The sequence below is a fragment of the Canis lupus genome, chromosome 1 (assembly GCF_003254725.2).
Source record: "Canis lupus dingo isolate Sandy chromosome 1, ASM325472v2, whole genome shotgun sequence".
Taxonomy (NCBI): Eukaryota; Metazoa; Chordata; class Mammalia; order Carnivora; family Canidae; genus Canis; species Canis lupus.
Window position 1 is genome coordinate 20144318 of NC_064243.1, and position 26084 is coordinate 20170401.

At 39.2% G+C, this 26084-nt stretch overlaps 1 protein-coding gene across 25 annotated transcripts in view; it reads left to right on the forward strand.

The window, feature by feature from the left end:
• Positions 1-26084, forward strand: part of TCF4 (transcription factor 4) — a 361587-nt gene that overhangs the window by 212540 nt on the left and 122963 nt on the right. For 20 of the 25 annotated variants that reach the window (XM_025422190.3, XM_049112451.1, XM_025422183.3 and 17 more), the window contains 2 exons: positions 19267-19396; positions 19877-19926. In XM_025422190.3, the coding sequence (XP_025277975.1) occupies positions 19267-19396; positions 19877-19926 (180 nt within the window). The remainder of the gene's footprint in view (positions 1-19266; positions 19397-19876; positions 19927-26084) is intronic. The other 5 variants (XM_049112456.1, XM_049112499.1, XM_049112424.1 and 2 more) reach the window with 1 other exon arrangement.

Here is a 26084-nt window from a genome sequence, read left to right on the forward strand (position 1 = left end):
CTTCCCAACTGAAGTGTCATTTATTAAAATCCATGCTGTACCCGTGGGCGTGGATTGACTGCAGTGCTCCCACCGTCTAGTCCAGTGTCAGCCTCTGGTTGGCACTTAAAACACAAGAATGAATGAAAAAAGAAAGTTTTCCTGACTGCCACCCTGGTGCTCCTTTTACACTAATATATTGTCTCCAGGGCTACGTATGACAGGTACTCTGTGGATATCATTTCTTTACTCCTCCAAGAACTCCATGAACTGGGCCGGTTATGGTCTCCATTCTGTAAATGAAGAGGCTGCAGCTAGGGGAAGTTCTACATCCTGTCTAAGATGAGCCCTGGTCCCTCTGCTCCACCCTGAAGGCAAAGACCCTTCGTGGTTCCTTGGCTGCTCTATCCAGATTATTTTGGCCCTAGGTTTCTAACTCTTTCCTGCCCTCTGAACATCTTATTCCTACTGATATAGGGTATCCGAAACTTATGAAGGAAATCTAACTTTCTGCCCTCTGGAGGAGGTATAAGAAGCACGAAGCCATCAAAGTAGAGGGTAAAGACAAAACGTCAGGTGTACGAGCCCAATGGCTGGTGACACATACGTGATTTAGACTGGACACTGCCTTTCTATGCAGCTTATTCATTTGGAAACTCATTACTCATTCGGGTCTGAATCAGGTTAATTAATCAAGTTAATCAGGACAGGTTAATATCACTTAAAATATTTCAGTTCAATGCAGAGTTTATAAGAAGAGAGGAAATGTGTTTCCCAAACAAGCATACGGCACACTACAAAACATATTCTCAAATTTGAAGAAAATACATTTTGCACTGCAGCCCTTATACACTTGCACTCCTTCTCTTCCCTCTTCTGTTCTGTGTTCAGTATTTCCCTACCTAGCAACTGGCCCTTAATTTATATTCCCTTTGCTTGATTCATAGCTTTCTAGCTGATCTTCTTTTCCTGCAAATTGCTGTGTTTTATTCTTATCTAGCAAGACTATTTTGTACCTTTCTTCACACTCTGAGGCCTAATTAGATCTCTGAGCTCCGAGGCTTGCTGGACAGTTGTCGTTTGCACTGCTTGCACATTCAACGTGTCCTAAAATCTGTAGGAAAATGATCTGCATGGTGAGTGGCCCACTCTGAATCAGGAGGACTTCCTAAAGTGTCAACTGAAGCTCTTGGCATTTTTGCTCAGTTGATTGAATTCTCCTCTTATGACATGAAGTTGGGATTGGGGACATGCTTGGCTTGGGTGAGCTGCTCCTTGAGTGATGGAGCGATGGAGCACCCTAACCCTGAAGCCCTGTTCTCAGGTCACAGGATAACCAGAATGGGACGTGAGCTCGGTGTGGGAAGCAACAGCTTCCATTTGATCCTTTGCAGGATGCATAAAAAAAAACTTTGATGTTCTGAAAGCTAAAAACGCACAGCTCTTTTCTCCTGCTGAATGACAAGTTGAGGTTTGTGCAGAATGACAGGTTGAGGTTTGAGCAGCGGCCAGGTAACTCAGTTTAGTGAACGGCTAAATTTTGACTTCTACAAACATTTAATAAATACATTTTTATTTATGTCAGCTAGAAAAATCCAGCTGCTGGTATTTGCCCCTCCCAATACTTTTCTTTTTACCTTAATGCCAAAATTAGACTATTTAAATTTTTGAAATTTCACGTTGAGCAGTGAAATGTGCAGGTGTGAGGGCAATATGGATTCACAGGGAGAGTTTATGAGGTTGGTTGCTTTGTGTTTGCTGGGAATGTGTATTTTTTTGTGAAAGCCGTGGCATGCTGCCTGAATGTTCCTGGAGTTCAGTCACCCACCTCTGACTTGCAAAGGAACAGGGCGCAGGGGTAGAGGGACAAATTTATGAACTGGTCCTCAGATCAGGTGGGACTTCTAGTTCTTTCTCTGGCCATCTGCTTGACCTTTAGTCTAGTGTCTTCAAAGACTTTGACTCTATGCCAGCTTTAAAAATTCTGTGACTCTCAGTCGGGGATAGAGTGTGTAAATCTTAGAGGAATCTGCAGCTTTTAACCCCACTGCTGGTGTTCAGAAGGCACTCTGAGTCTCAGTCTCCTTCCTTAAGTTTAAAAATATGTAGAATTTGTTTTATTGGCATGTTAAGCTTTTGGAACTTTTTTATTATGGAAATTTTTAAATACACACAAAAAATAGAGGAAATTACAAAATGCTCTACCATATATCCATCATCCAGTGTCAAAAGATATGTCATCATTTTCCTATTTTTTTATATAGCATCCCTTTTACTTTATGTTTCTGAACTATTTTAAAGCAGATCCCAGATAGGCATATTATTTCACATATAAATATTTCAGGAGGATCTGTAACAAATAGGCCCTCCTCCTTTGCTTTTCACGGCCACAATGCCGGCATAACAGCTAGCAAAACTATCAATACTTTACTAGCACACTGAGATTTCCCCCAGTTGCCTTGCAAATGTCTTTTACAGTTGGCATGTTTGAATCGGAATCTAAACAAACCAAACACGTTGTATTTGATTATCATGTCTCTTAAGTCTTTTAAAGATCCATAACTTTCCTCCATCCTCCTCCTCTTTAATCATACCTGGGTCATTTTTTCCTGCAGAACATCCTAAATCTGGATTTGGTTAATTGCTTACTTGTGGTGTCATTCAACATGTTATTCTATTCTCCATATCTCCTGTGAACTGATAGCTGGACCTAAAGGTTTCATAAGATGTGGGTTCTGGGGTGTGTGTGTGTGTGTGTGTGTGTGTGTGGATTATCTTATATGCATCATTTTGCTTCACATCAAGAGGCAGATAACATCTGATCATTCTTTTTTCATGATACTTGGATTAATCAGTAAGTTCATGCTCTCCCAGCCTACTCCTCCTATCCTGAAGTTGCCCATCATCTGTCACTTGTTGCTTTAGGTTCTGTTGGTGGTTATTTCATTGGAGGTTACCAAATACTCCAGAAAAATTAATTTAATGAAGTTTCTTCTCCTTATTAAATCTCATCTGGTGTGTAATCAACTATAATTCATTCATTTTGCGTATTTTTACAGATCTTCATTGTATTTTACATTCTTTCTTCTGGCTGAACATACAGGTTGTCCTGTGAATCTAACTTAGTTCTCTAGATGAGGCAAGTGTTTCTAGCCTCCTGTATTGATTTATTTGTTCAAGCTTTCTTGCACATCCATAAACTTACCATGTTGTCGTACTGTGATTTATCCCCAGTGCGTAGAATGGTTCTTGGAATACGATAATGATGTTTACTAAAGGGATAACCTTGTGAGTTGCACATGTTCTCCAAAGACATACTTTGTACCCCTGGGTGCATTGGTGAGGGTTCCACAAAACAATAGGAACCTGAAATTTGACTGAACCATGGAAAGTCCTTGATATATCATCATTTCCCCAACTCGTTTAGCCAGTAGTAGCATTTCAGGCAAAGGAATAGATGTCGCAAGAGAGTTGTCTATGTTGGCAAAAGGAAGGAAGATGACAGATCGGTTTGTAGGTGTTTGAATGGGGACTGTGTACAAATAAGTAAATAAATACAAGTATGAATGTACATAAATGTACATAATTATGCACACACAGAGACACGGATGTTCTGTCCCATGTTGCCCTGACAATTTTAGAGCTGTGTGCTGAAGAGCTTTAGAGAAACTTCACTTTGAATGTGGAGCACCCACTTCAGAGCAAAGATCGTAGTGGGTCCCGAAGGAAGTGTATCTTCGTCTCCCCCATATGGGTGAAACCTGAATAGTCGAACTATTATTTGGGATGCATGAAACTTTCTTCAATTAAGCAGGTAGTTATGTAGGGCACAACCCAAAACTACCAAAGATGTTCGTGGATAAGATTAGCAGTTCTGAATACGAGAAGGTTCTCCAGGAGAAATAAATCTACTGTTTGGCAAGCAACAAGTCGAAGTCTCTGCTGTCCCCATGTGAGCTACCAGGAGATCTACTGGGTATGAATCAACTGGACATGTTCAAATAGATGTGCTTAACTTGAGCAGCCTAAGTGTGAATATTCTAAGGGGATTGAAAGCCAGTTTTATTTTATTTTATTTTATTTTTTATTTTTTTTTTTTTTTGCCAGTTTTATTTTAAATAGGTTAGGTATTGACAGTGTCCTGAGAAGTAATTAAAATATGACTGTTGTACTAAATTTTCTTTCAAACCATGCCTGAAGCAGTTTGTTGGAAAGCAACCTTTATAGGCCACCGTTCCTCAACCGTCAGAGCCATAGCTGTTGCAGAATTCAGGAGTTCTTTGTGGTTTGGCAAGTTAACAGGGTGCATGTAACATGGCCCGTGTAGCCCTCGCCACACGATCGGACTCAGCATCCAGTAAAAAGTAGAGGACTCCTCTGTAGCAAGCACGCGAGTAGTCACACCCAGTGGGATTTAAAAAAAAAAAAAGATTATAGGTATCCTTACATCGGTTCAGGTTAGGTTGGTCACAGAACTACAGAAAGTGTTCAGAGCTTCTGGGAAATCAGAATTGAGGGCAAGGGACTGTGGACCTATCCACGGACAGAAAATAAATGAATGAGTATCCGTCTTTGCTGGAGGAACAAAAGCCAGATAACAAATAAAGCGAATATCCTTGGTGAAGGATTTTAAGCCCTTTGTGTGAATGATCAGCTTCTTTCAGTTCACATAAGATTTGGAAATCTGAAACAAAGAAGTCCTATCTACATGGCCAAACAAATTGTTCAAAATAATTTTGGAAAGTAGGACCTCCCATCTGGAAGAGCTCAGGCCTTCCACCTGTCTGTGTCTCGAAGCCTGCGCAATTGAAAGACTGACGGGCTCCCTGTGACAGGTCCGCGGTCACTTGGGGGACAGTGGCTGATGTTTGGTGTCTGAGAAAAGTGGCCCGACCACTGCCCTGGACCTCTGTGATATGTGGAGTGGATTCCTACAGCCCTGAGTTGTTCTTACTCCGAGCACTTACCCAGCACTTGGGTAGAAAATTATTTAGATAAATGCAGTAAGGAGGCTACAAAAGAAGAATGGAAGAGTCTACCTACTTGCTAAGTCCAGCCTCCCCTCTTCTATATTTCTGCAGTGAGTATTGGTAAATTATAAATAATGACACAACTGACCTGCGGAAACTAAAACGAAAATTGGTTCACTTCTCATACTTTAAAAAATTGGCCACGTGGTCTTGTCCCTTTTACACTGCTATTGAAAGGTTTGTTTTTTTGTGTCTTTCTGTAGAAAGCCTCAGATATCTGATAAACCCCTGTGGCAGCTGTCACCTGGGCTGTGCATGCACAAATATCATCAGATTATTCTTTATCTTGCTATAAACAAAGTTCAAGAAATATTTCTGAAATGAATATAATCTTCATTCAGCCTTTCCTGCTATCCAAAATTATCTTGCAGAACTCTACTCTGTGAAGTTATTCAAGATTGTTACTTATAATAAATGTAAGCAATGGAATTTGCCAAAATAAGAAATATTCTAATAAAACTTCATGATTTGACTAAGCAATTATGGAGGAATTGTTAGAGAATTGTTAAACCTGTGGAGACTTTTTGGAATAATTGATCATACCCAGTGGGTGCTACATTTTTTTAAAACTTGTCTTTTTTTTTTTCTCTCTCTCTAAATGTAAACTTACCACATCATTTCATACTTATTCATTTATTTAACAAAACTACTGCTAGGATTTTCTAAATTTTCATAAACACAAAGTTGCCATGGACATCTTTTCACATGTATTTTTATACACTTGTCCAATTTTATCCTTTGGGTAAAATTCTAAAATTGAAATTTCAAAGTCATGTGCTTTTAAAATTTCGCTGTACATTCTAAATTGCCTTCCAGAGAGCTTTTACCAGTTTACATTCTTATTAGCTATATATGCAAGTGAACTTCCTCTCTGGAAGCTGAAAATTTGTCTTATTGTCACTTGCCAAATGTCTTTTCATATATTTATTGCCAAATTTCAAATTTATTCTTTCTATAAAGGAATGGTTCATGATTTTTTATTGCAATCTAAGGAGCTTTTTATTTGTTGAGGGTATTTATCTTTCCTTTGAATTCTTCATTGCAAGGATTTTTCTGAACTTTTTTTGTAGCTTGCATAATGTTTCAAAAACAATTAGGTAGTCAGAGGTTTTAATATGTTCTTTGATTTTTCTGCATCTAATATCATAGACAAAGGTCTTCTCTACTTTATTTTTTTTAAGATTTTACTTATTCATAAGAGACAGAGAGAGAGAGGCAGAGACACAGGCAGAGGGAGAAGCAGACTCCACGCAGGGAGCCCGATGTGGGACTCAATCCCAGGTCTTCAGGATCAGGCCCTGGGCCAAAAGGCAGGAGCTAAACCACTGAGCCACCCAGGGATCCCAGTGTTCTTTACTTTAAAATTAAAAAAAAATTCTTTTTTGCTTATATTTATTTTCTTGGCTTTATGTTTTAACCATTTAAGTGCATTTTGATGTAAAGTCTGAAGCAAAGGCTCATTTCCTAAGTTTTTTTTCTTCAAATGCTGAACAAAGTTCTGGTACTATTTATTGAATAATTTCGTGTTTCCTCATCAATTTGTATTTTTTCATGTTTTAAAAGATTTTATTTATTTATTTATTTGAGAGACAGAGTGCCACATACTATGGCATTTCCACCGTGGTGAGATTGAGAGATAGAGAGAGAGCACATGAGAGCTGGGACAGAGGGAGAGAGAGAAGCAGACTCCTCTGTTGAGCAAGGAGCCCTACATGGGATGGAGCTCTATCCCAGAACCCTGGAACCATGACCTGAGCTGAAGGCAGACGCCTCACTGACTGAGCCACCCAGGCGCCCCTCCTCATCGATTTTTAAATTATAGCTTTATCATAAATCTCTCTACACATACTTCCATTGCTATGTCTGTCCTTTCTGGCAACAGTACTAAATTGTTTTAATTTACTCTGCTTAAAATATGTATATGTATATGTATATGTAGTAGGTTTTCTCAACTCACTTCTTTGTAAAAATTTTTCTTAGCTATAATTATCATGCATTAGTTTTCCAGATAAAATTTAGAATCATTTCAGGATTCCGTGTTCTTCCTCCCTCCCCCCCTTTTTTTTCCTATCTGGCATTTTGTTTGGATTTGCATTAAAAGTCTAATTTAATTTTGAATCACCAGATTAATTTTATATAAGCACTTCTCTGCAAAATATTTGTGTGAAAAGATTAAAGTAATCAATTCCTTTAAAAATTGTTATCTGAGAGTATTTTGGTGTTTTGAAAGTGTTTGTGCTGCTGAATCTGGATCCTTTTATGATTTTTGTTAAACTGTCTTGTGAACTAGTTCAGTCAGTGTCATGCTGAATATCTAAATATATTTATAATGCAGAACTTGAGAAAGCATAATAAAATATGTTATTATTACATATATATCCTACATCCTTGGAGAGAAAATAGTGTGGATGGATATCAGTGCTCTACAATCGCTATCAGAAAAGTTAAAAATTATAATCTTTTCCTAGCTCTGTAAAGCCAGTTGGTTGCTTATTGTTAAAATATCATCTTTCTGATAAAGATTGAAGGCTGCTTATAAAATATATGTGTGAGGAGTGCCTGGGGCGCACAGCTGATTAAATGTCCCGACTCTTGGTTTGGGCTCAGGTCATGATCTCAAGGTCATTAAGATGAGCCCAGCATCAGACTCCACTCTAAGCATGGAGTCTGAGCTTGGAGGGAGACTCTCTCTCCCTCCCTCTCTGCCCCTACCCACCCCTCTCTAAAATATAGATAAATAAATCTTAAAAAAAAATATTTGTGTGAATATTGAGTAAACTGAGAGATTGGAGACTGGGTACTGCCTCTGGAAGATTTCATGGAATAAGTGAGTCCTGAATGGAGTTTCAAAAGAGAGGGCGGGTCACTGCGTACGTGGGGATGCTGTGCAGGTCGAGGCTGGAGCTCTGAAATCAACAGTGGCTTGAGATGATGGAGTGAGAAGGCAGTGGGAAGAGGCCCGGATGCCATGTGCCTCTCCACGTACGTAAGCCAAGTTGAGGGGAGGATATGAATGAGGAGGTGCTGTATCTCCAGGGCTTAGAACAGTGGCTGGTGCACAGTAGGTGCTCAGTGCACAGTAGGTGCTAAATGTGTGCAAGAGGAGGGAGAAGCCTGAGAGGTGGACTAGAGCCAGATTGGCAGTGGGGTAGGGTTTGATGGGGGTGATAATATTTGCAAGCTCTGAAGATCTGTCTGCAGAGAGAACAGGGGTAGCTCAGAGCTTGAGAAACCGAAGTTCTGACGGCAGTACACAAACATTCTGGGTGGGGCTGGGGTGACAGGTAGGGAGAGCAGGGGGTGAAGACAGCGTCCATAAAATGTTATGGCATTTCCACCGTGCTGAAATAGGGTTTTGAACATGTGTCCTAAAAAACACTATACCTTCAGCTTGAAAAATGGGTCAGCAAACTATGGCCTGGAGCCAAATCCAACCTGTAGCCATTATTATAAATAAAGTTTTATTGGAACACAGCCTCACCTGTTCATTTACGTATTATGTGTGGCTGATTTAGTACTACAACAGCATAGTTGAGCAGTTGAAAGAGAGACCAATTGGCTGGCAGAGACCACGATATTTACTGTCTGGCCTTTTAAGAAACAATGTACTGACCTCTGTCTTAGAACAATGTTCTTCGTACTTAGCGGTGGCATTCTGGAAGCGGTAGCTGAGTCAGAGTAGTTCAGACAAATTGGTACGTGACTAGTCTAAGAAAGCTTAGGCCATATCACTTCCTGTGAAGAACTATACCAACATTTTTGTATCATATTGACGCTCAGTTCCTAAGTCTTTGCCTTGATTAGGTTATTTCTCTCGTCTCCTGTGGCCATTCTATGGCCAGAAGTCTACGAAACTGCGTGGAGCACCCTTGAGCCTGTCGGACCCAGCCGGTTATCCATAGTTAAGAAATTAGAATCCCAATGTCAAGACTTCCTTGCTACCAACTTACCTTCCTTGCTACCTACTAAGCAACCTCTCAGCCTGCCAGTCGAGTCCCGCCAATCCTGTTTTATTCGCTGTCCTCCCAGGGTGAGCTTCCTCTTCAGAACTCTCCACAGCCCATCCCTCTGTTCTCTCTCACGCAGTGTCTTTTCCACTGGAGGTGTGGTGTCACTGAATCTGTTTGTCCCAGGTAGAGACTGCATTACCCGAGCCTGATGCATGATAAAATATTTGAAAACAACATATTCAGGGCAGTCCAACCATTTTTCAGCCAAATGTCAGCCATCATGTGTGTGTTTAGACAAACATACAACGAATTTCTTCACAGACTTTACAAATTGGACTCTTCTAATTTATTTTAAAGGGCTGAGAGAATAATGAGGAAGCAGCAGAAGTTTTGTGGGAAAGGTGTGTCGAGTCTTTTCACATATTCAGGATTCAATTTTAGGTTTTTTTGTGAAGCGTTCAGGAGGTGGTGTTTTGAAAAACCACTCCAGAGACACAGGAAGGAGGAAAGCTAAGGGCAAGACTGAATATACAAGTGTGGGAGTTGTACGTCTGCTGGGATAGAAACGGGGACGTTATCTTCATGACAGTAACCACCGTGATCCTGTAGGCATAGTCAGCAATTTTAGCTTACGGATTAACAAATCAATCCCATTGGCATTTATTGAAGATTTACTATGACTAGACCTACTGTGCTAGATGCCAGGAAGACAGAGACGCTTGAGGCTCCCTTTCTGCCCTTAAGGAACCTCCAGACTAGAAGGGAGAAATTAGATGCATCAACACTTGCCATACAAGATGAGAAGTGTTGCAGCAGATGAATGTTTTCAGATGAAATAGAAGGAAAAGTCTAGAAGGAAGTGGACTGAAATGCAAGAAGGCTGGAGACAAAAAGAAATAACAAAATATGAAAGGAAAAGGAAAAAAGGAATTTGAACTTCATTGGAGAAGACAGTTGATCACACTGTGGGAATCAAGGTCTGAAATGAATAGCAAAGATTAAATAGGGGATGGGGATGCAGGAAGGCACGGGGCGTGATGAGCCGGGGTAATGTATGGGAGAGCTGAATCTCTGACTGTACACCTAAAACTAATAGGACACTGTATGTTGACTATACTGGAATTAAAATAAAAAGTTAAAAAAAAAGACGATATAAAATAATAATAAAAAAAAAATCAGGATCCCTGGGTGGCTCAGCAGTCGAGCGCCTGCCTTCGGCCCAGGGCGTGATCCTGGAGACCCGGGATCGAGTCCCACATGGGGCTCCCTGCATGGAGCCTGCTTCTCCCTCTGCCTATGTCTCTGCCTCTCTCTCTCTCTGTGTCTCTCATGAATAAGTAAATAAATAAATCTTCAAAAAAAAAAAAAGAAAAGAAAAATGAATGACAAGGGGCTGCAGACAATAAAGCCAGGGCAGTGGAAGTTTCAGACTTAAGAACTGAGATTTCCATTGTTCAAGTGGGTTTGGTGTTTTACAGCCTAACACTTCCTTGCCCTGTCGCAAATGTATGTAATACACGTGTGAGTATTACTTATAGCCAATAATGTATCATGCTACACTCGGACTTACTAATGATGTTACGTAATCCAATTGTATTAATTTATAGTAAGATATTTTACATGTACAACACATATGACAACACTCCTCAATTAACGAAGGCTGAGTGAGCGCTAGAAACTTTGCTGTGTGCTTTCTATTACTTGGGTTCATTCTTGCACGGGGTGGGAGAAGTAATGCCATTTCCCCCGGACAAGGAGCCTCAAGCCTGCAGAGGTTGGACAGATTGTCCGGGGTTATCAAGGGGCTGAGTGGTACTCACGCCCAGGCCTGTCCTCCTCTCCTGAGTAGAGGCTCCTCTGGAGTAAATTTGAGCTTTTGGCGTTAGGGGGAACTGGAGAGAATCAGATTGACTCCTCCTAATGGTCCCAGTGAGGGCAAGAAAAACCAAGTGCACAGAATAGGGGGAGGGAGTGTGTGGGGATGGAGGACGAGCGCAGGCCTTGATGTCAGATGTAACTGAACTGTCCTCCCGGTTGTGTGGCTTGCCAGCCACTTGTCTGTTGGTCAGACCATGTTCCCACTCTGAATGTCCTCATGTGTCCAGTGGGGGTCATATCTTCGGCCTTGTCAGTATGGAAGGGATCTGCAGCTGCGAATGCCTCTCGCTGTACCCTTATCACTGTACCCTTATCTGTACACTTACCACTGATCTTATTTCACATTCCTGCTCCCCCTCCTCCACTATTACTACTATTATTATTATCCCAGCAATAGTAATTGGAATGACTGATGAAATACATTGATGCTAGAAAAAACTAAGATAGATAGATAGATAGATACCAAAAACAAAACCCAGGGGCACTTGGGTGGCTCAGTGGTTGAGCGTCTGCCTTCGGCTCAGGGCGTGACCCCAGGGTCCTGGGATCGAGTCCAGCATCTGGCTCCCCGTGGGGAGCCTGCCTTTCCCTCTGCCCGTGTCTTTGTCTCTCTCTGTGTCTCTCATGAATGAATAAAAATAGGGTCTTTAAAAAATAGAAACAAAACCAGAACCCAAACCCAGAATAGTTAAGTCCTCAGTTTGAGTAATAGCAATAGTTCTGCATTCATTCATTTCAGTGTTTAGTGAGCATTTGCCGTGGCGGGTCTCTGAGCTCCGGACAATAGGTAGTTAAAATAGGAGTAATTGATTTTCTCTTTTAAGCAGCATATAAGCTCGTTTGGCCTTCAGGGCCATGCCTGCTTGATAAGCCATGCATTGGAGAGAGAGCACTTTGGGAGGTAAACTGTTACTGCACATCAAAAGCAGACCCGCTTGAAGGAGGAGGCCGTGCACAGCTTTGGGAGGAGAGTCAGAACTTCACAAATTCCACGATGATTTGAAGCTCCCGTCGTGCATTCGCTGCTTCTCCAGACAACCTGTTTCCTCATGTTGCGTGATAGGCTTGTCACCTTATTCACAAGTTCCGAAAGTTAGCAGGATAACTTTTTTTAGTAAATCTGATGGGTTGGCTATTAGACTTTAATTGAGAACCCATGCAAAGTGCTGGGTGAGCAGATGGAGATCCTGGATCCTGTCCTGCACGAGGACAGTCTCAACATAAAAAAGATGTTTCTGTAAGTCCTTACTGAAGAGGAAGGCATTTATAACAACCTTGAAGTGGAACCTTCCCCACCCAATACGAAGAAGACTGGCATGTGACATTTTGATACTGCTTTATTTGACTAAAATAGCAACCTGGCCAAATATACTTTTCAGCACGTTTATTATAGCCACATGTTTATATTTATAGGAGAAGTGGTGCTAATTCCCTAGTATGTTAACAGGTCTTATTCAAATTGTTCTATTTTTGCTTTGGAAGAAAATTGGTAAAGAGAAACATTTTCAGGCAAGTAGTGATTATAGCACACTTATCATATTATATATTAAATAAACTTCCTGAACTGAGAAGGAGCATAAACCAAAAAGAAGGTAGTTATCTTAGATTCTATATTGTTTGTATAAGATTTCTTCAAATCCATTTTTATTGTAGGATCCTGATTGCTTTCCTGTTTTCTTTTTGCTAAATTTCTCCCTTCTCACTAACAAATAAAAATCCTCTTTTTAATATGTAATAGATGATTTGGGATTCCAGAATGGATTTTCAGAAACCACCAAAAGACCTCCTCACTTTATTGTATACAATTTTTTTTTTAATTTGAGAGGTAGTCAAATAGGCGAATGCATAAATCTTGCCAACCCTTGGGCAGTTGTAATTTCCATACCAAAATGCATGAGTTTTTACTTGACTATTACTCTGCTATACATTAAGTAATAGTTACCATGGCAACCTTTGCATCACATTATAACATTTAAATATAAGGTGTTGTGTTTCTTTATAGAAAAAGACAATCTACTTGAATTTTTAATGTTTGGTGAGATATAATCACTACAAAAATAAATAATTTTGTTCAAGGTCAATTGAATTCTTTGGAGGTTATGCAAATTCCCAGCAAAACCTATGACGTGCATTCATTTATTTCTTTTTTTGTTATGTCATGGAGCAATATAGATTTCATTGTATTTAATTTTATTTTTTTAAAGATTTTATTTGTCAAAAAGAGAGAGAGGGAGGGAGAGAGCACATGGATGGGGAGAGGGAGCAGGAGAGGGAGAAGCAGGCTCCCTGCTGAGCAAGGAGCCCTCCATGGGACTCAATCCCAGGACTCCAGGATCATGACCCCGGCAGAAGGTAGATGCTTAACTAACTGAGCCACCCAGGTGCCCCTAGATTTTTTAATAGTACTTGATAAATATCACATACTATTCATTAAATTCTGTAGTTGGCCTTGCAAGGAGAAAAAGAATATTGAGCCTCTTTAAGGTATTTGTCAGTGGCTAATGCAATAGTAAGAATTTGAATTTATTTAGCATCACATGATTAATAAAATGTCATCAAATACATGTCTTATTTTTGCATACCTAGTTGTGCAATACGTAGTGTGACTAGTTTGGTCTCACATATAGTTGAATTCACAGCAGCAGTTTGCTCACGCTCGTGAAAGCAAAATTAAACGAGCCATTCAAGTAATTCTTGTGGCAGTTCCAGGAAAATGGCTACTAGCTGAAATTAGCCAGACTGATTGTGGGCCAGTTTCTTTATTCAATATGGATCACAACTAGCCATATCTTGTTGCCAGTGCAGTTGTAGGCCACGAGGCTATCAACACTGCGTATGCAATCCCCTATATTTGACTTTTTTCAGTTTTTTCTGATGATTTTTCAAAATTATTATCTCAGTGTATACTTTTAATCTCAAAGTAGAGTAGGAGATCTCACTGCCAATGAATCATTCACAGCTTTTGGGGAATCTTGTAAATAGTCATCAGTGGGTTGTGCTATGGGACTATGAGTTGTAGGGACGGACATAGGAAGGAGGGTAACTATGTGCTAGACACCAGCTCCGCTGGACATTTTACATATGTTGTTTCATCTGCTCCCGAAAACCCCGGATTAGGGCTTTCCTTACTCCATTTTTACAGAAGAGGAAACGAGTGTTTAGAGCAGTTGCATAACTAACCTCTAGTCACAATGCTCGGATGCCTCTGAGCTAGGGTTCAAGCTGATCTGTTTGACCTCAAAGCCCTCCCTCTTTCCTTAAGAGGTTTGGATGCTACTTCTGACTTGTTACAAGGCACACTACATACACATTCAGAGGAGAAATAAAAAGCCTTGACCAAAAGCCCCTAAAAGAAATTCTTTGCTAAATGATAATTTCAATAATTAACATTTCTCTGCAGCACGATGACAATCTGTTAAGTCTCTGATTATAAAAGTTATCCTTGCCATCTTATCTGAGTTTCCAGAGTTCTCTTTTGTTGAAACCAAGCATAAGACAGAACTTAAAATAAACTGTAAAGGTGCATTCCCAGACCTTCGGCTATCGGGAATAGAAACTGTCCAAAGACTGACCTTCAGTTTTGAGCTTTGAAGTTCAAAAGTGGACAGGTGGAAATATTGTGTTCTTCATTGCCCTTTGGTGTGAGATATATTCTGGGTTGCAGAGTAAGTGCCAACAGCAGCAAAATTATCGCCCCCTCCTGCTACTATAGTAAGTCAGCAATGGCCCTTCTGTGGTCAAAATGGCAAATTCAGCAGCAGCTATTCGACAGGGATTTGCAAAAACTTCCCATGGCTGTTAGGAATCTTATTCAGCAGTGTCTTTGAAAACCCGATTCTGTGCAGAATTCACTATGTAGAAATGACCTCAATTGCGATTTCTGTAAAAAAAAAAAAAAAAAAAAAGTGTTTTAAACCAATATAATTGGTAATTTTGCTCGATGTGTATTTTGCACTTAGTACTGCAAAGTCTATTAGGTACCCATACAAATATCCAGCATTCATAAGTTTTATAGTGGTTCAGAATTTTATTTCCATATTAACATAAAGCCTTCCAAAATTCCTGGCTTTATAGAGTCAGTTCGCCATACAAAGCCACTATACATCACTTAGGTTTGTGATGAAAGAATGGAATTGCAGCTGTGTGAGTACTAGAATACCCAAACATGAATTAGACTCACAAGCATTTGGCAATAGTTCAGAAAAGGAGCTTAATCTGGTTTCATCTGAGACTGCTTTTCTCTGTTCTACAACATCCCCCCAAGATGTTGTGTCTGATATCGGATCACAACGTAATGGGAGTGTGACGCAAAAGCAGAGAAAGCTCTAAGAAACCAGGGGCACATTTGCTTTTTCCCCAGAGATGATTTTTTTTCTCCTACTTCTTTTCTCTCTTCCCCCTCCCCCAGATCCCAACTCTGAAATTCAAGGTCATTCACCTATTAGATGAATTAATTATAAGCCAAAAAGCAGCATTCATCGTACTCTGATCTCACTCATATCTATAATTAAGGGTAAATATAATCTTCCTTTGTAGAAATGTACCACCCACCCATTACATTTAAAGTGCTGACTGAAATGAAATAATCGTTCAGAGCAAGATGATTTTAGTTTAACAAGAAAAAAGTTGATAATTTAAGCTCGAAGCAGTGAGTTCTATTTTTGATTACCATTCAGTTATAAATCTAATTTGAGATATATGCTGCTATTCTGTTACTCAAGTTTTAATTCATGGTTTGCATTCTTGGTTGCATAAGCAAAGTTCAGTGGTTGATCAAGGATGTTAAAAAGCTTCCCCCCAGAAGGAATTGGGGCAGGGTTGAGACCCAGATCTGATGTAAAACAAACAAAAAAAATTTAGTGGAAAGGGACCCTCACAGAGAATGCCGCATTTGGCATTTGAGGGGCTCTGGTGGGACTGGCTTTCTGCTGAAGGATTGGTGGTAGGACCCCAATATATTTAAACCCAGTTAACAAAGTCAGCATATTCTAATTTTTTTTGGTGAGGGCATTTCAAGTCTTAAAATTGTTTGTCTTTGGAAGAAAATAAAGAGTGAAGAAGGGGAAGGGCTCATCTCATCACACTCAGACAGTTAAACAAAATGCTAAACTATGGGTTTAAGATTTACAGGTTAGCTCTGCGAGATGCCACATCTTGCTTCCAGTGTTTCCTGGCGGACCCCGGCAGCCCTGTACTGGGACCCAGCATAACCGCAGGCATGAGCTTGCACAATGTGAAAACCCTGAAACCTTTACAATCTTATTTAAGGTGAAGACGAACTGGCCCATTTTGAAAGTAGATTTTAGCTTTCAAACAACTTTTATTAAGTGTAAATGTGTCTTTATATGTATCTATATTCGTGCAGGTGAATTCATATGTAAATGAATGCCTTATCCATTTTGTGCCATATTCAATTTACCTTAGTAAATTGAATGCCATTAACTTTCTAAGTTCGTAAACTCAGGTTTTCTAGCCAGTGGAGATTTTTGTGTTTGTTTGTTTCTCGTTGCTAAAGAGAGTTAAATGTGTGATGTAAAGGCCAAACAATAGTAAATGGTTATTGTTCATTTTACAAGTATACTCTACAATAAGAACACATATATTTTTATCTTAATTTTCCCTAGGGGGGTGATTAGGGCCCCCTTAAGTATGAGGAAATGCTTATTTTTGTTGCTTTAGAAGAATGATTCTATTGTCTGAGGGGAAAAAAGAAAAAGGAACAAACAGGTCTAGAAAGAAAGAAACAGGAATGTGCTTTGTAAAAGAGAAAGAAAGAAAGAAAGAAAAAGAAAGAAAGAAAGAAAGAAAAGCTTAGCATGAGCCTCTACATGTTTGGAAGTGCTATCTGGTCCTAGTCCTCTGTCACTGTCCAGAGTTCATGGGCTGCACATGCAAGAGCTGGGTGCATGATTTATTTACAACTGGCCCGTGAAATGATTTTCTTTTAAATTAACAACAGTAAGGTCAGCCACGGCCAGTTAGCGATCTTCTAGTTATCATTTTACATTTTTCACAGCTCTGTTGTGAATGCTGCTAAAACACAGTTTTATCCAACTGTTTGTTTTTATGCTGACCCATTGAATGCATCTACTTTCTTGGGAGTGGAAACCTTTGCCACTAGGACCAACAAGAATTAAGCAATGGTTAAGCTCATTAAGAAGACAAGCAAGCATTTCAACATATCTGCTCAGTCCTTGTTTGAATATTTAGCATTCAAACTAAAGTATAATAAAGTATAATATTATATAAAGTATAATATTTAGTATTATTTTAGAAAAAGAAAAAGGAAGAGGAATAATGTCTGTCTAAAATACAAAGTTTTCAATAATGTCATCTTCAAACTCCTCTTCTCATGAAAGGAAGGCTTATTTGTAAATTTACCAGACTGTGAGGAGGTTGTGATTTAAATCATTCACAGCTTTTTTGATGGAAATTTCAAAGACAACTTGGGCTTAAATACAGATTTTCTTAATAAGATTCACCAAGAGCGAAATTTCAGGTTGAGATTCTAAAATTGTTGAATGCCACTTAGAAAATGATAAAGAAATCATTTGATGTTAAGCTGTTGGATTCCTGATTTATTGAAAAACTATTACAAAGAGCTCTATATTTTAGTTTGTCATTGGGTAGCATTTTGATATCTTTCTTGAGTTCGTAAGAGACAGTAATTGAGCATGGGATGTTAGATTTTTATCTGGTAAATAATCTGGCTTTCTCTGATCTTGATGTGGCAAATATTAAGATACTCGCACTGAGTTTTTGCTCAAAATGAGCCTCCAACCTCAAATCTCATCCTTAAAGTTTTATTTGAAAGTAACGTTTGTGATGTATCCCCTGGAAAAGTCTGATACTGGAGCCAGTGAAGGCAAGCTTGTCAGTAGCTGATTAGTCCTTTATATATTACTCATCCAGCACTCACAAAAATCCCTTGGAATAGAGAGGTTCTCTTTATGATATTTAGCTATATGGCACTGGAAAGGGGAGGTTTGAATTTTTGATTTTCCAGCTTATGGGTCATATTTGACCAACTGCTTTCACTAGAAGACATGCCACTTTGTTGAGCTATTTAGGAATCAAAAAGACTGTCTTAATTTAAAACAAGGACTCTTTGTTTTAGTTGGTGACTGCCTTGTGAAATTTTTCAGTTCTCAGCGGGTTAACCAGGGAACAGGGGCAGAGTCATAATTGGCCTATTTAGAGTATTTTGCATGTGAATAGTGTGTTAGTGAAGCATCCCTAAGTCTGTTGTGAGTGACATGGTGATTAGAATTTAGATTAGGGAAAACACATTCTGTACTTTATCAAGGACAGTAATTAGTTCAGTCAGTAAAAGTTGATTACAAGTAACGATAAAGTTAGATTTTTAGTACTTAATTTTAAAATTTCTTTATTAAACAGTAAATTTGTTCTTAATATAAATGGTAGTATCTACACTTGTTTTCTTGCACATCAGACTAATTAAAAGAACAATGTGTTCAATGCAGAGTATAATCAGGCGATTTATATATTATGGGTAAGTTTTTATGTAGTTTTTAGAAAATGTGATATTATTACAGAATCTTTCGTGTGTCCTCATTTTCGAAAGTTTAGTAATTTATCACCCTGTGATAAGTTAGTGATATCTGTGGAAGTTTTCTAGAGCTCAGGTAAATGTTTAATCGGTGGGGATGTGTTTTAGCTTCCTGTAGTCCTCAAGAGGGCATTCTAATGTCCTTTAATTTGCTCCTGTTAGCTTGGAATGCCTACTATGTCTATGATTTTGAAAGTTAGTGTGAGATTTGAATTTACTCCTTGGTTCCGCTGGCATTTTCGCTTCCGTGGGTGCTTGTAAATCCGTGGGGGATAATGCTGTACCGATGGATGGAAGCAGAGTCCTCAGTGGAGTGGAGCTTTCTCACTCACCCCCAGTGTGAGCAGCGGGGGGAAGTTGTGTGCGTCCGAAAAAAATCAGATTCTTCTTGGGTTCTCGTGAAGGAAGGGCATGGAGAGTTCTCAGATAGGAGCCTAAGTGTAGATGAAAGAAAGAAAAAGAAAGAAAAGAAAGAAAGAAAGAAAGAAAGAAAGAAAGAAAGAAAGAAAGAAAGAAAGAAAGAAAGAAAACAAAATATCAACAGAAACATGAGTCTTACATAAATGCCCTCTTCTTAAAAAAATTAAAATGTGTGTTGTCTTAAGATGAAAATACTGTTTAAAGAGAATCACCTTCTATCTTCCTATCAAAAGCCAAGAATAAAAAAAAAAGAAAAAATCACAAACTTTGGGCTAGCTTCTTCGACTGCTTGTCTTTTTGTTTGGTTGTGTTGTAATTGTTGCTGCTTAGCAGATGCTGTTTTGTTTATTGCGTTGGTTTAAGTACTAACAATCAGTTGGGGGGTGGCGAATGTGAAAAACTAACCTTCTATGTTTGTTTTCCCTTTTCAACCTTTTAGCAGAGTCTCCTTGGAGGTGACATGGATATGGGCACCCCAGGAACCCTGTCGCCCACCAAACCTGGCTCCCAGTATTACCAGTATTCTAGCAATAACCCCCGAAGGAGGCCTCTTCACAGTAGTGCTATGGGTAAGGTATTCCTCTGTTTGAAAGCCTGAGTGATTATTAGTAGTCTTTTTCTTTCTTCCTCTCTCTTTCAATACCACCCTTCTCACCCTACCCTCACCCCACCCTCCAAAACCATAAAATTTTGCTCAAATGTCAGGCTCGTGACCACCCCTCCCCAGTAGTACATTGGATGGGTATGTTAACAACTTCTAGTAGCAGGAGAACTATTTTGGTGTATGCTTATTTCTTGTTTTCTCTTGGCTGCCCATATAAGGCAACTTAAAAAAAAATCATAGCTTAAAAAAAAGTTAAATATCTTGATTTTTATGAAAAAGGCAGAATTTGATGCCTGCCAGAATAAAATACGATAGCGGTGCTGACATTTTGCTAAGGTAACGATTTAAGAAAATCTGGTCTGATCTAAATGGCTTCGTGGTCTAATCTGTTTTAGTTAGGAAACTGGGCATGCGGGGACCTCACCGCCTCTTCGTTTTCTTTCAGAGGTGCAGACAAAGAAAGTTCGAAAAGTTCCTCCAGGTTTGCCATCTTCAGTAAGTACTGCTTTTTTTCCCCCTGCTTTGTATATTGTTCACTGTGGTCTGTTTTGTGGATCGAGGCGAGGGAGAGGGGGGCAAGAGCAGCATGTTTATCTAGAATGTGGATGAGGGAGAAGCGACCTGCACGTCCGGCCACCTGACCCACGTTGGCGTGATTAATTGCAGATCCTGGAAGACTGGGTGGTTGTGTTGCTATTCAGCAGGTTAAGCTCTGAAGAGAGCCTTGAAAAGGTGCCTGAGGTTCCAGGAGTTTTACCTGTACAGGGCTTTCAAGAGAATGAGTATTAGTTTCATCTGTTGGTTAAATTCTTTGTCGGTATTATGATGATTTATGGATTTGCATGCGAAAGGAGATTTGTGGAGAGGATTTAGGAAAAATTTACATGGGTTTCAGCCCAGAGTGCAGAGAGAATGTCTCTATTTTCTAGAGAGGTTACTGAATAAAAGCTTCAAAGGTAGCCGCATCAGTAGCCATTTGTGTCTGGAATACCAGGTGACAACCACAAGAATCCAGCTGTAACCAAGAGCATTCTGGGTGTTTTTCATACCTGGAGCTCTACTCCGGCTGCTGAGATCCCTCTAGTCTCCCACCGTGGCAAAAGGTGGTTGAGATCACAACCAAATAAACCATACCCTATTTTCAATTCCTACGTATAGTTTCAAATCTGAGTTCCTGGATGGTTTTATTTAATTTTGTTCAGAGCCTGTCTTTTCCTAGTGGTTTCCTCCTCACGTAGAAGAAAAATAGGAGTTCCTCTCTTCTTTCTTCCTTTCATCCTTCCTTCCTGTGAGATGGATATAGGTAGAGATACACAGTTTTGATTTAGTTTAATTTAATCCTGTGTCCTGTAGGGCACTAGTATTTGAAAAGAATGCTAATGAGCCCTATTGTAAGTTCTTCTCCTCTAAAATAAAGTGATATTTCCGTTTCTGAAAATCTATCACCAATCAATGCTTGCATATTAGCTTTACTTCGTTTTTAATAAATTAGGAGAATAATAGGTTTTGCAAATGTGCTAAGATTAGATTAACCCAAACACCTGTGTATTTGACTTGATTTCAGTTCAGCTCATCCAAAAAATTATTAAGTGAATATATCAGAGTGAGCCTTTATCGGGGAAAAAAAAAAGCAAAATTTTGTACGCTGATTATCACAGACTTGGTAATGTTGAAGAAGCATCACAAAATTATCCATAAATATAGAAAAATATTGTGTAAATAAAACTGCCAATGGCATATAAAGTAGTCACTTTGGACTACCAGTGAGTCGCTTAAAAAATGTACTGAATGGTTTATTCTTTAAATTTCTATGCTGTATTGAAATTGACTAATATCCCCTCGGGTTTTTGTCAGCATATTTGAAGTTTGAAGTTTGTGGTGGATTTAATGTAGATGAAACTTTAGCTTTTAATAGCTTTTATGACAACTTCAAATGATATAGTCCTCACAGCTGTTTACATTTTAAACATGCCTGAACCTAATATGGACAGTACTAAGTACAATAAGTGGACCTTTGACTCTTCTGAAATGACGGAGGAGCTGCGTGCTATAAAAGCCATGTGAAACGTAAAGCTGGAGAACCTTATTTATGCCTCAGAGTCCAGTAAACTTTGTTTTTTTTTTTTTTCCCCAATGCTAAAATCATGCAGAAATCTACACAATTTCCAAAGAGTGCTTTGGTGTGGCATTAGATATTATCTATCTGCTTAATCATTGTCAACAGTAATTTTTCCTAATTCATTGTAAATTTTCAAGTATTTCCCTAGAGCTGAGTGGCCACTGTAGAAAATTTCACTGATACAGGTTTTTCTTTGCTATTTAGACAATTTGTGTGTTGTTGGTATGTTGTCGTATGTTTAGAAATACAAAGATGACTTTCCTCTCTTCCCAGTAGATCTGGAATTGGAAATTTACTTTGTATTTAATTTTTGGCTTTTGGTGGCCAGTTCAGGATTTACTCTTCTTAGAGAATTTATCCTGGCTGAATGTTTTAATGGTCCTTAAGGAACATTTTTGTTAACTAGAGCCTGTTTTTTTGAAAGACAAGGAGGAAAATTCAATTGAAATGGAAATTTTGTCCTTGTCATTTTGTTGTTTGTTTTTTCTTTCTTAAGCAAAAAGAGTAACTTAGTTTGGTTGATTTTAGAATCCAGCCGTCTATTTATTGTTACTACTTTGAAAAAAACTCTCTCTCGGGGCTCTGTTTTAATCACAGTTTAACTTAGTTTATATTAGCTTTGTTGTGCGTATTGATTTGCTCATTACTTACAACAAGGTCCATATGCGTTACCACTGCACAAAATATGTATTTTAATTTGATCTAAAGAGGGGGTCCGCAGTAGTCACTGTAACACGTTTACCCCAATAAACCCATATTTTCATTTTTTTTTAGACCTCTGCCATGATTATTCTTTTTTAAGCTCAAAAAACAATCGTGCATATAAATCCGATAAGAGGTACTAACTAAAACTTGCTTCGGTATGTGAGAGTAGTTTCATGACAAATAATAAGAAACTGGGGCTAATAAAAGGTTTCTTTTGGAGTGATTATGACTAGATAACGACATTTACATGTTTTCTTCCATACATATTTACCGTGATAAATAGTAATAAATCTGTCACAATCTGTTGTGTCAACTCACTTTTTTTTTCTTTTCGAAATGGGCCCTTTCTCTCCCTTAACCTAAAACAAAGAAAATTTAAACTGTAACATCTGTAATCAGGTATTATTTGTGGCATTACTGGAATACAGAGGCTGGACCCCCTTTTGTCACCATTAGGCTGGATCTTCACAGGAAGTGAGGGTGAGGGGCTTGCCTGGCCCTGCTTTTGAGAATACTGCAGCATCTGTGGGAGAAGGAAACAGAAGCCTGGCCCAACAGCATGCCTGGGTCCCGGCAGGATCGTGGGCTGTGTGTGTGCTGTGCACCGCGTCTAGAGACCTCCAGTCACTGCAGGAGCGTGGCAGTGATAGGGTGGCGGGAGAACCATCCCGAGGGGTCGCTGTGCACAGGCGCAGTGGAGGGAAGGCAGTCTGTCCCTCTGGACCACAGAGACCTGTACTTAGGGCTGGGGTGATGGGTCTTTAAAGGAAAGTGCGTGTGAAGTGACAACTATCTAATTGCCCACAAGAGCCCTGCTTAGCACTGCAGAACGTTTTCGTGTTCTCTGCTCAGACTGTACCATGTTGTGTCAGTCACACACCAGGTTCCTGTAGCCTCACCCTCTGATCAGAGTTCAGTAGTGAAGCCTGGTTTTCTGCTGATGCCGGGATTCACCTCACCTGTCTGGTTTCTTGGATCTGCACGTGAACTTCTTGTTTGATTTCTACATCTTGGTTTTCCTTTTGAAATCGTAGATCTTTTTTAAAAATATTTTATTTATTTATTCACGAGAGACACAGAGAGAGGCAGAGACACAGGCAGAGAGAGAAGCAGGCTCCGCGCAGGGAGCCCGATGCGGGACTCGATCCCGGGACCCCAGGATCACGCCCTGGGCCGAAGGCAGGTGCTCAACCGCTGAGCCACCCAGGGATCCCTGAAATTGTAGATCTTAAACTTAACATCTTTCCAGCAGATTTCCGATCTTGGAATAGCCTAATGGGCATACATACTGAATCGTGAACTCGCGCCGAGAAAAATGGACACATTAAATCACATTTGGGGGGAAAATGATCCATAATTCTTAGAAACTTACATGGAGGCATTAAAATCTAGAAAGCAAAAAAAATTTCACATTGGACTGTGCTAAAATATTTTTTCCAAACACACATAAAAAGCACAAAGACGTGATCTTTCAGGAAATTTCTTGTGCCCACCACTATGGAAACACACCTCCGTAACCTTATAATTAGAATGTATGAACTGATATACATTTAATCAGAAACTATGAACAATGACGACCATTCTTACTTCGAAATTTGTCTTCACTTCTAATCGACAGTCTCACTATCTTCCCCAATTGGGTTCCCCAGAACTGCAGATTTCTCTAGAAATAAGTTTTATCCTTAGAAATAGTTTATGCCCTGTCTTATTGCCAGTGATTTTTTCCAAACTGAACTTTTCAGTAAAGTCTATTTTTTATGTTAAATTACAGTTGTTTTTTTTCTTTGCTTTGCTTGTTGTTTTCAAAATCACGTAGACCTGGCAAGCTTTGTATTAAATGGTCAGAGATAATTTTGGGCACATGGATCCTAAGAGATCCTAAGTCTCTATGGTAGAAAAGATTCTAAAATAAGATTTGGGTACCCCACGAAAATTGGAGATGCTGTAATCATTAGGCAGACTTGAAAAATAAAAATTCAGTGCGTGTGAGATACCAGGTTTACCAGTTTTCTTAACAGAGGAATTCTTAAAGAAAATAAAATTGTAAAGTTTAAGTGAGACTTTCTTTTACTGAAGAGATGACTAGTAATATCAGGAAAAGTTGGATAACATTGATGATACTAAGTATCCCATGCCTTTTCCATTATATAAAAAACCATATTTGAAGGTTTCAAAAATGATGTAGAGTTCATGCTTTAAAATATTTTTAGAAAAAAGGCTTTTTTCTCAAATGCTTGAGGAAGTCACAGTATAAGAGCGAAGTTGGTAATCATTTTTTTCCTTCTTAGAGGCTGAGAAATTATATATGACTGAAAACCTCAGTACTTAAAATACATCATTTCCCCCATTGCTTTGAAATTGATCATAAATCACAGTGATGCTATTTCATGTCAGCAAAATTTTAACTTGAATGATAATACTTTTGTCAAAGTAAAATTTATATTAATTTTAAAGCGAACCAAGTGTCAGCCAGACGCCATCCTTTTTTAGCAAACTCTAGAATAACCAATTGTGTGATGAGACATAAAAGGAGGGGCCTCCTGAAGGTTCATTCCTGGAGAAGAAGATCCTTCATGAAAAAATATAGATATAGGTGTTTACATTAAAATATTTGGGGGGCACCGGGGTGGCTCAGTGGTTGAGCATCTGCCTTTGGCTCAGGTTGTGATCCCGGGTCCTGGGATCGAGTCCCGCATCAGGCTCCCTGTCTGGAGCCTGCTTCTCCCTCTGCCTGTGTCTCTGCCTCTCTCTCTGTGTCTCTCATGAACAAATAAAATCTTAAAAAAAAAATGTTGTATAGCTCACATAGTTAACTTTAAACTTAGTGTGCCCATTCTCCAGTTACAGATATTGAAATGTGAAGTTCAGACGTTTAAAAATTATGCTTACAAGTTATGAAAATGTATATACAGAAAAGAGATGAAGTATAGTGCAATTAAATCATCCCCAATAGGACAAAAGAATTATTCACACAGTTTATGCAGAATAGGTAACAAGACACTGGGGAGCCCCGTGAACGTTGAGAAAATGGTCATCACAGAGAACATATATTTTTGTGCAGTTAATACTGAATTTACTAAACCATAGCCTTCGGAGGTTCAGCATATACATTCTTTCTTTGAAAACCAATCTTACCCTCTCCATTACAGTTAGAGGCTCTGGCGGTTATGCTTTTTTTTTTGAATTGCTGGTTATGATGACGCAAAGATAGGTGAATCTCCAAATTTGAAGTTTTTATTGGGGGTTCTTATCCTATTAAGAATATTTGAGGACACATATGAGATTCACACAAATACGACATATGTACCATTAGGCATGCCAATCTCTCAGGAGTTTGCTGCAAGATTTCTATATTTTTTTTTAATTTTTTTTTTTTTATTTATGATAGTCACAGAGAGAGGGAGAGAAAGAGAGACAGGCAGAGGGAGAAGCAGGCTCCATGCACCGGGAGCCCGATGTGGGATTCGATCCCGGGTCTCCAGGATCGCGCCCTGGGCCAAAGGCAGGCGCCAAACCGCTGCGCCACCCAGGGATCCCATGAGATTTCTATATTTTTGTTTGGAATTTTAGAATACTGAAATCTCTCTTCCCTCATCCTCGCTCTTAGGAACTCTATTCCGGCTCCCCTTTAAAGGATGACTTCTGGTGTGTATACTTTAGATATAAAGTGGGAAGAAATGTAAGGGAGAAGAAAAACACAAAAGTCAACTCTAGAGGAAAGGGTTGCCTATTTGTGAGCTCTCTTGGGATTATCTTTACACATGAAAAGGATATATGTGTCAAACACTCCAATGAGACACAACCACCTAGTTTCCTCCTCAATAGAAAC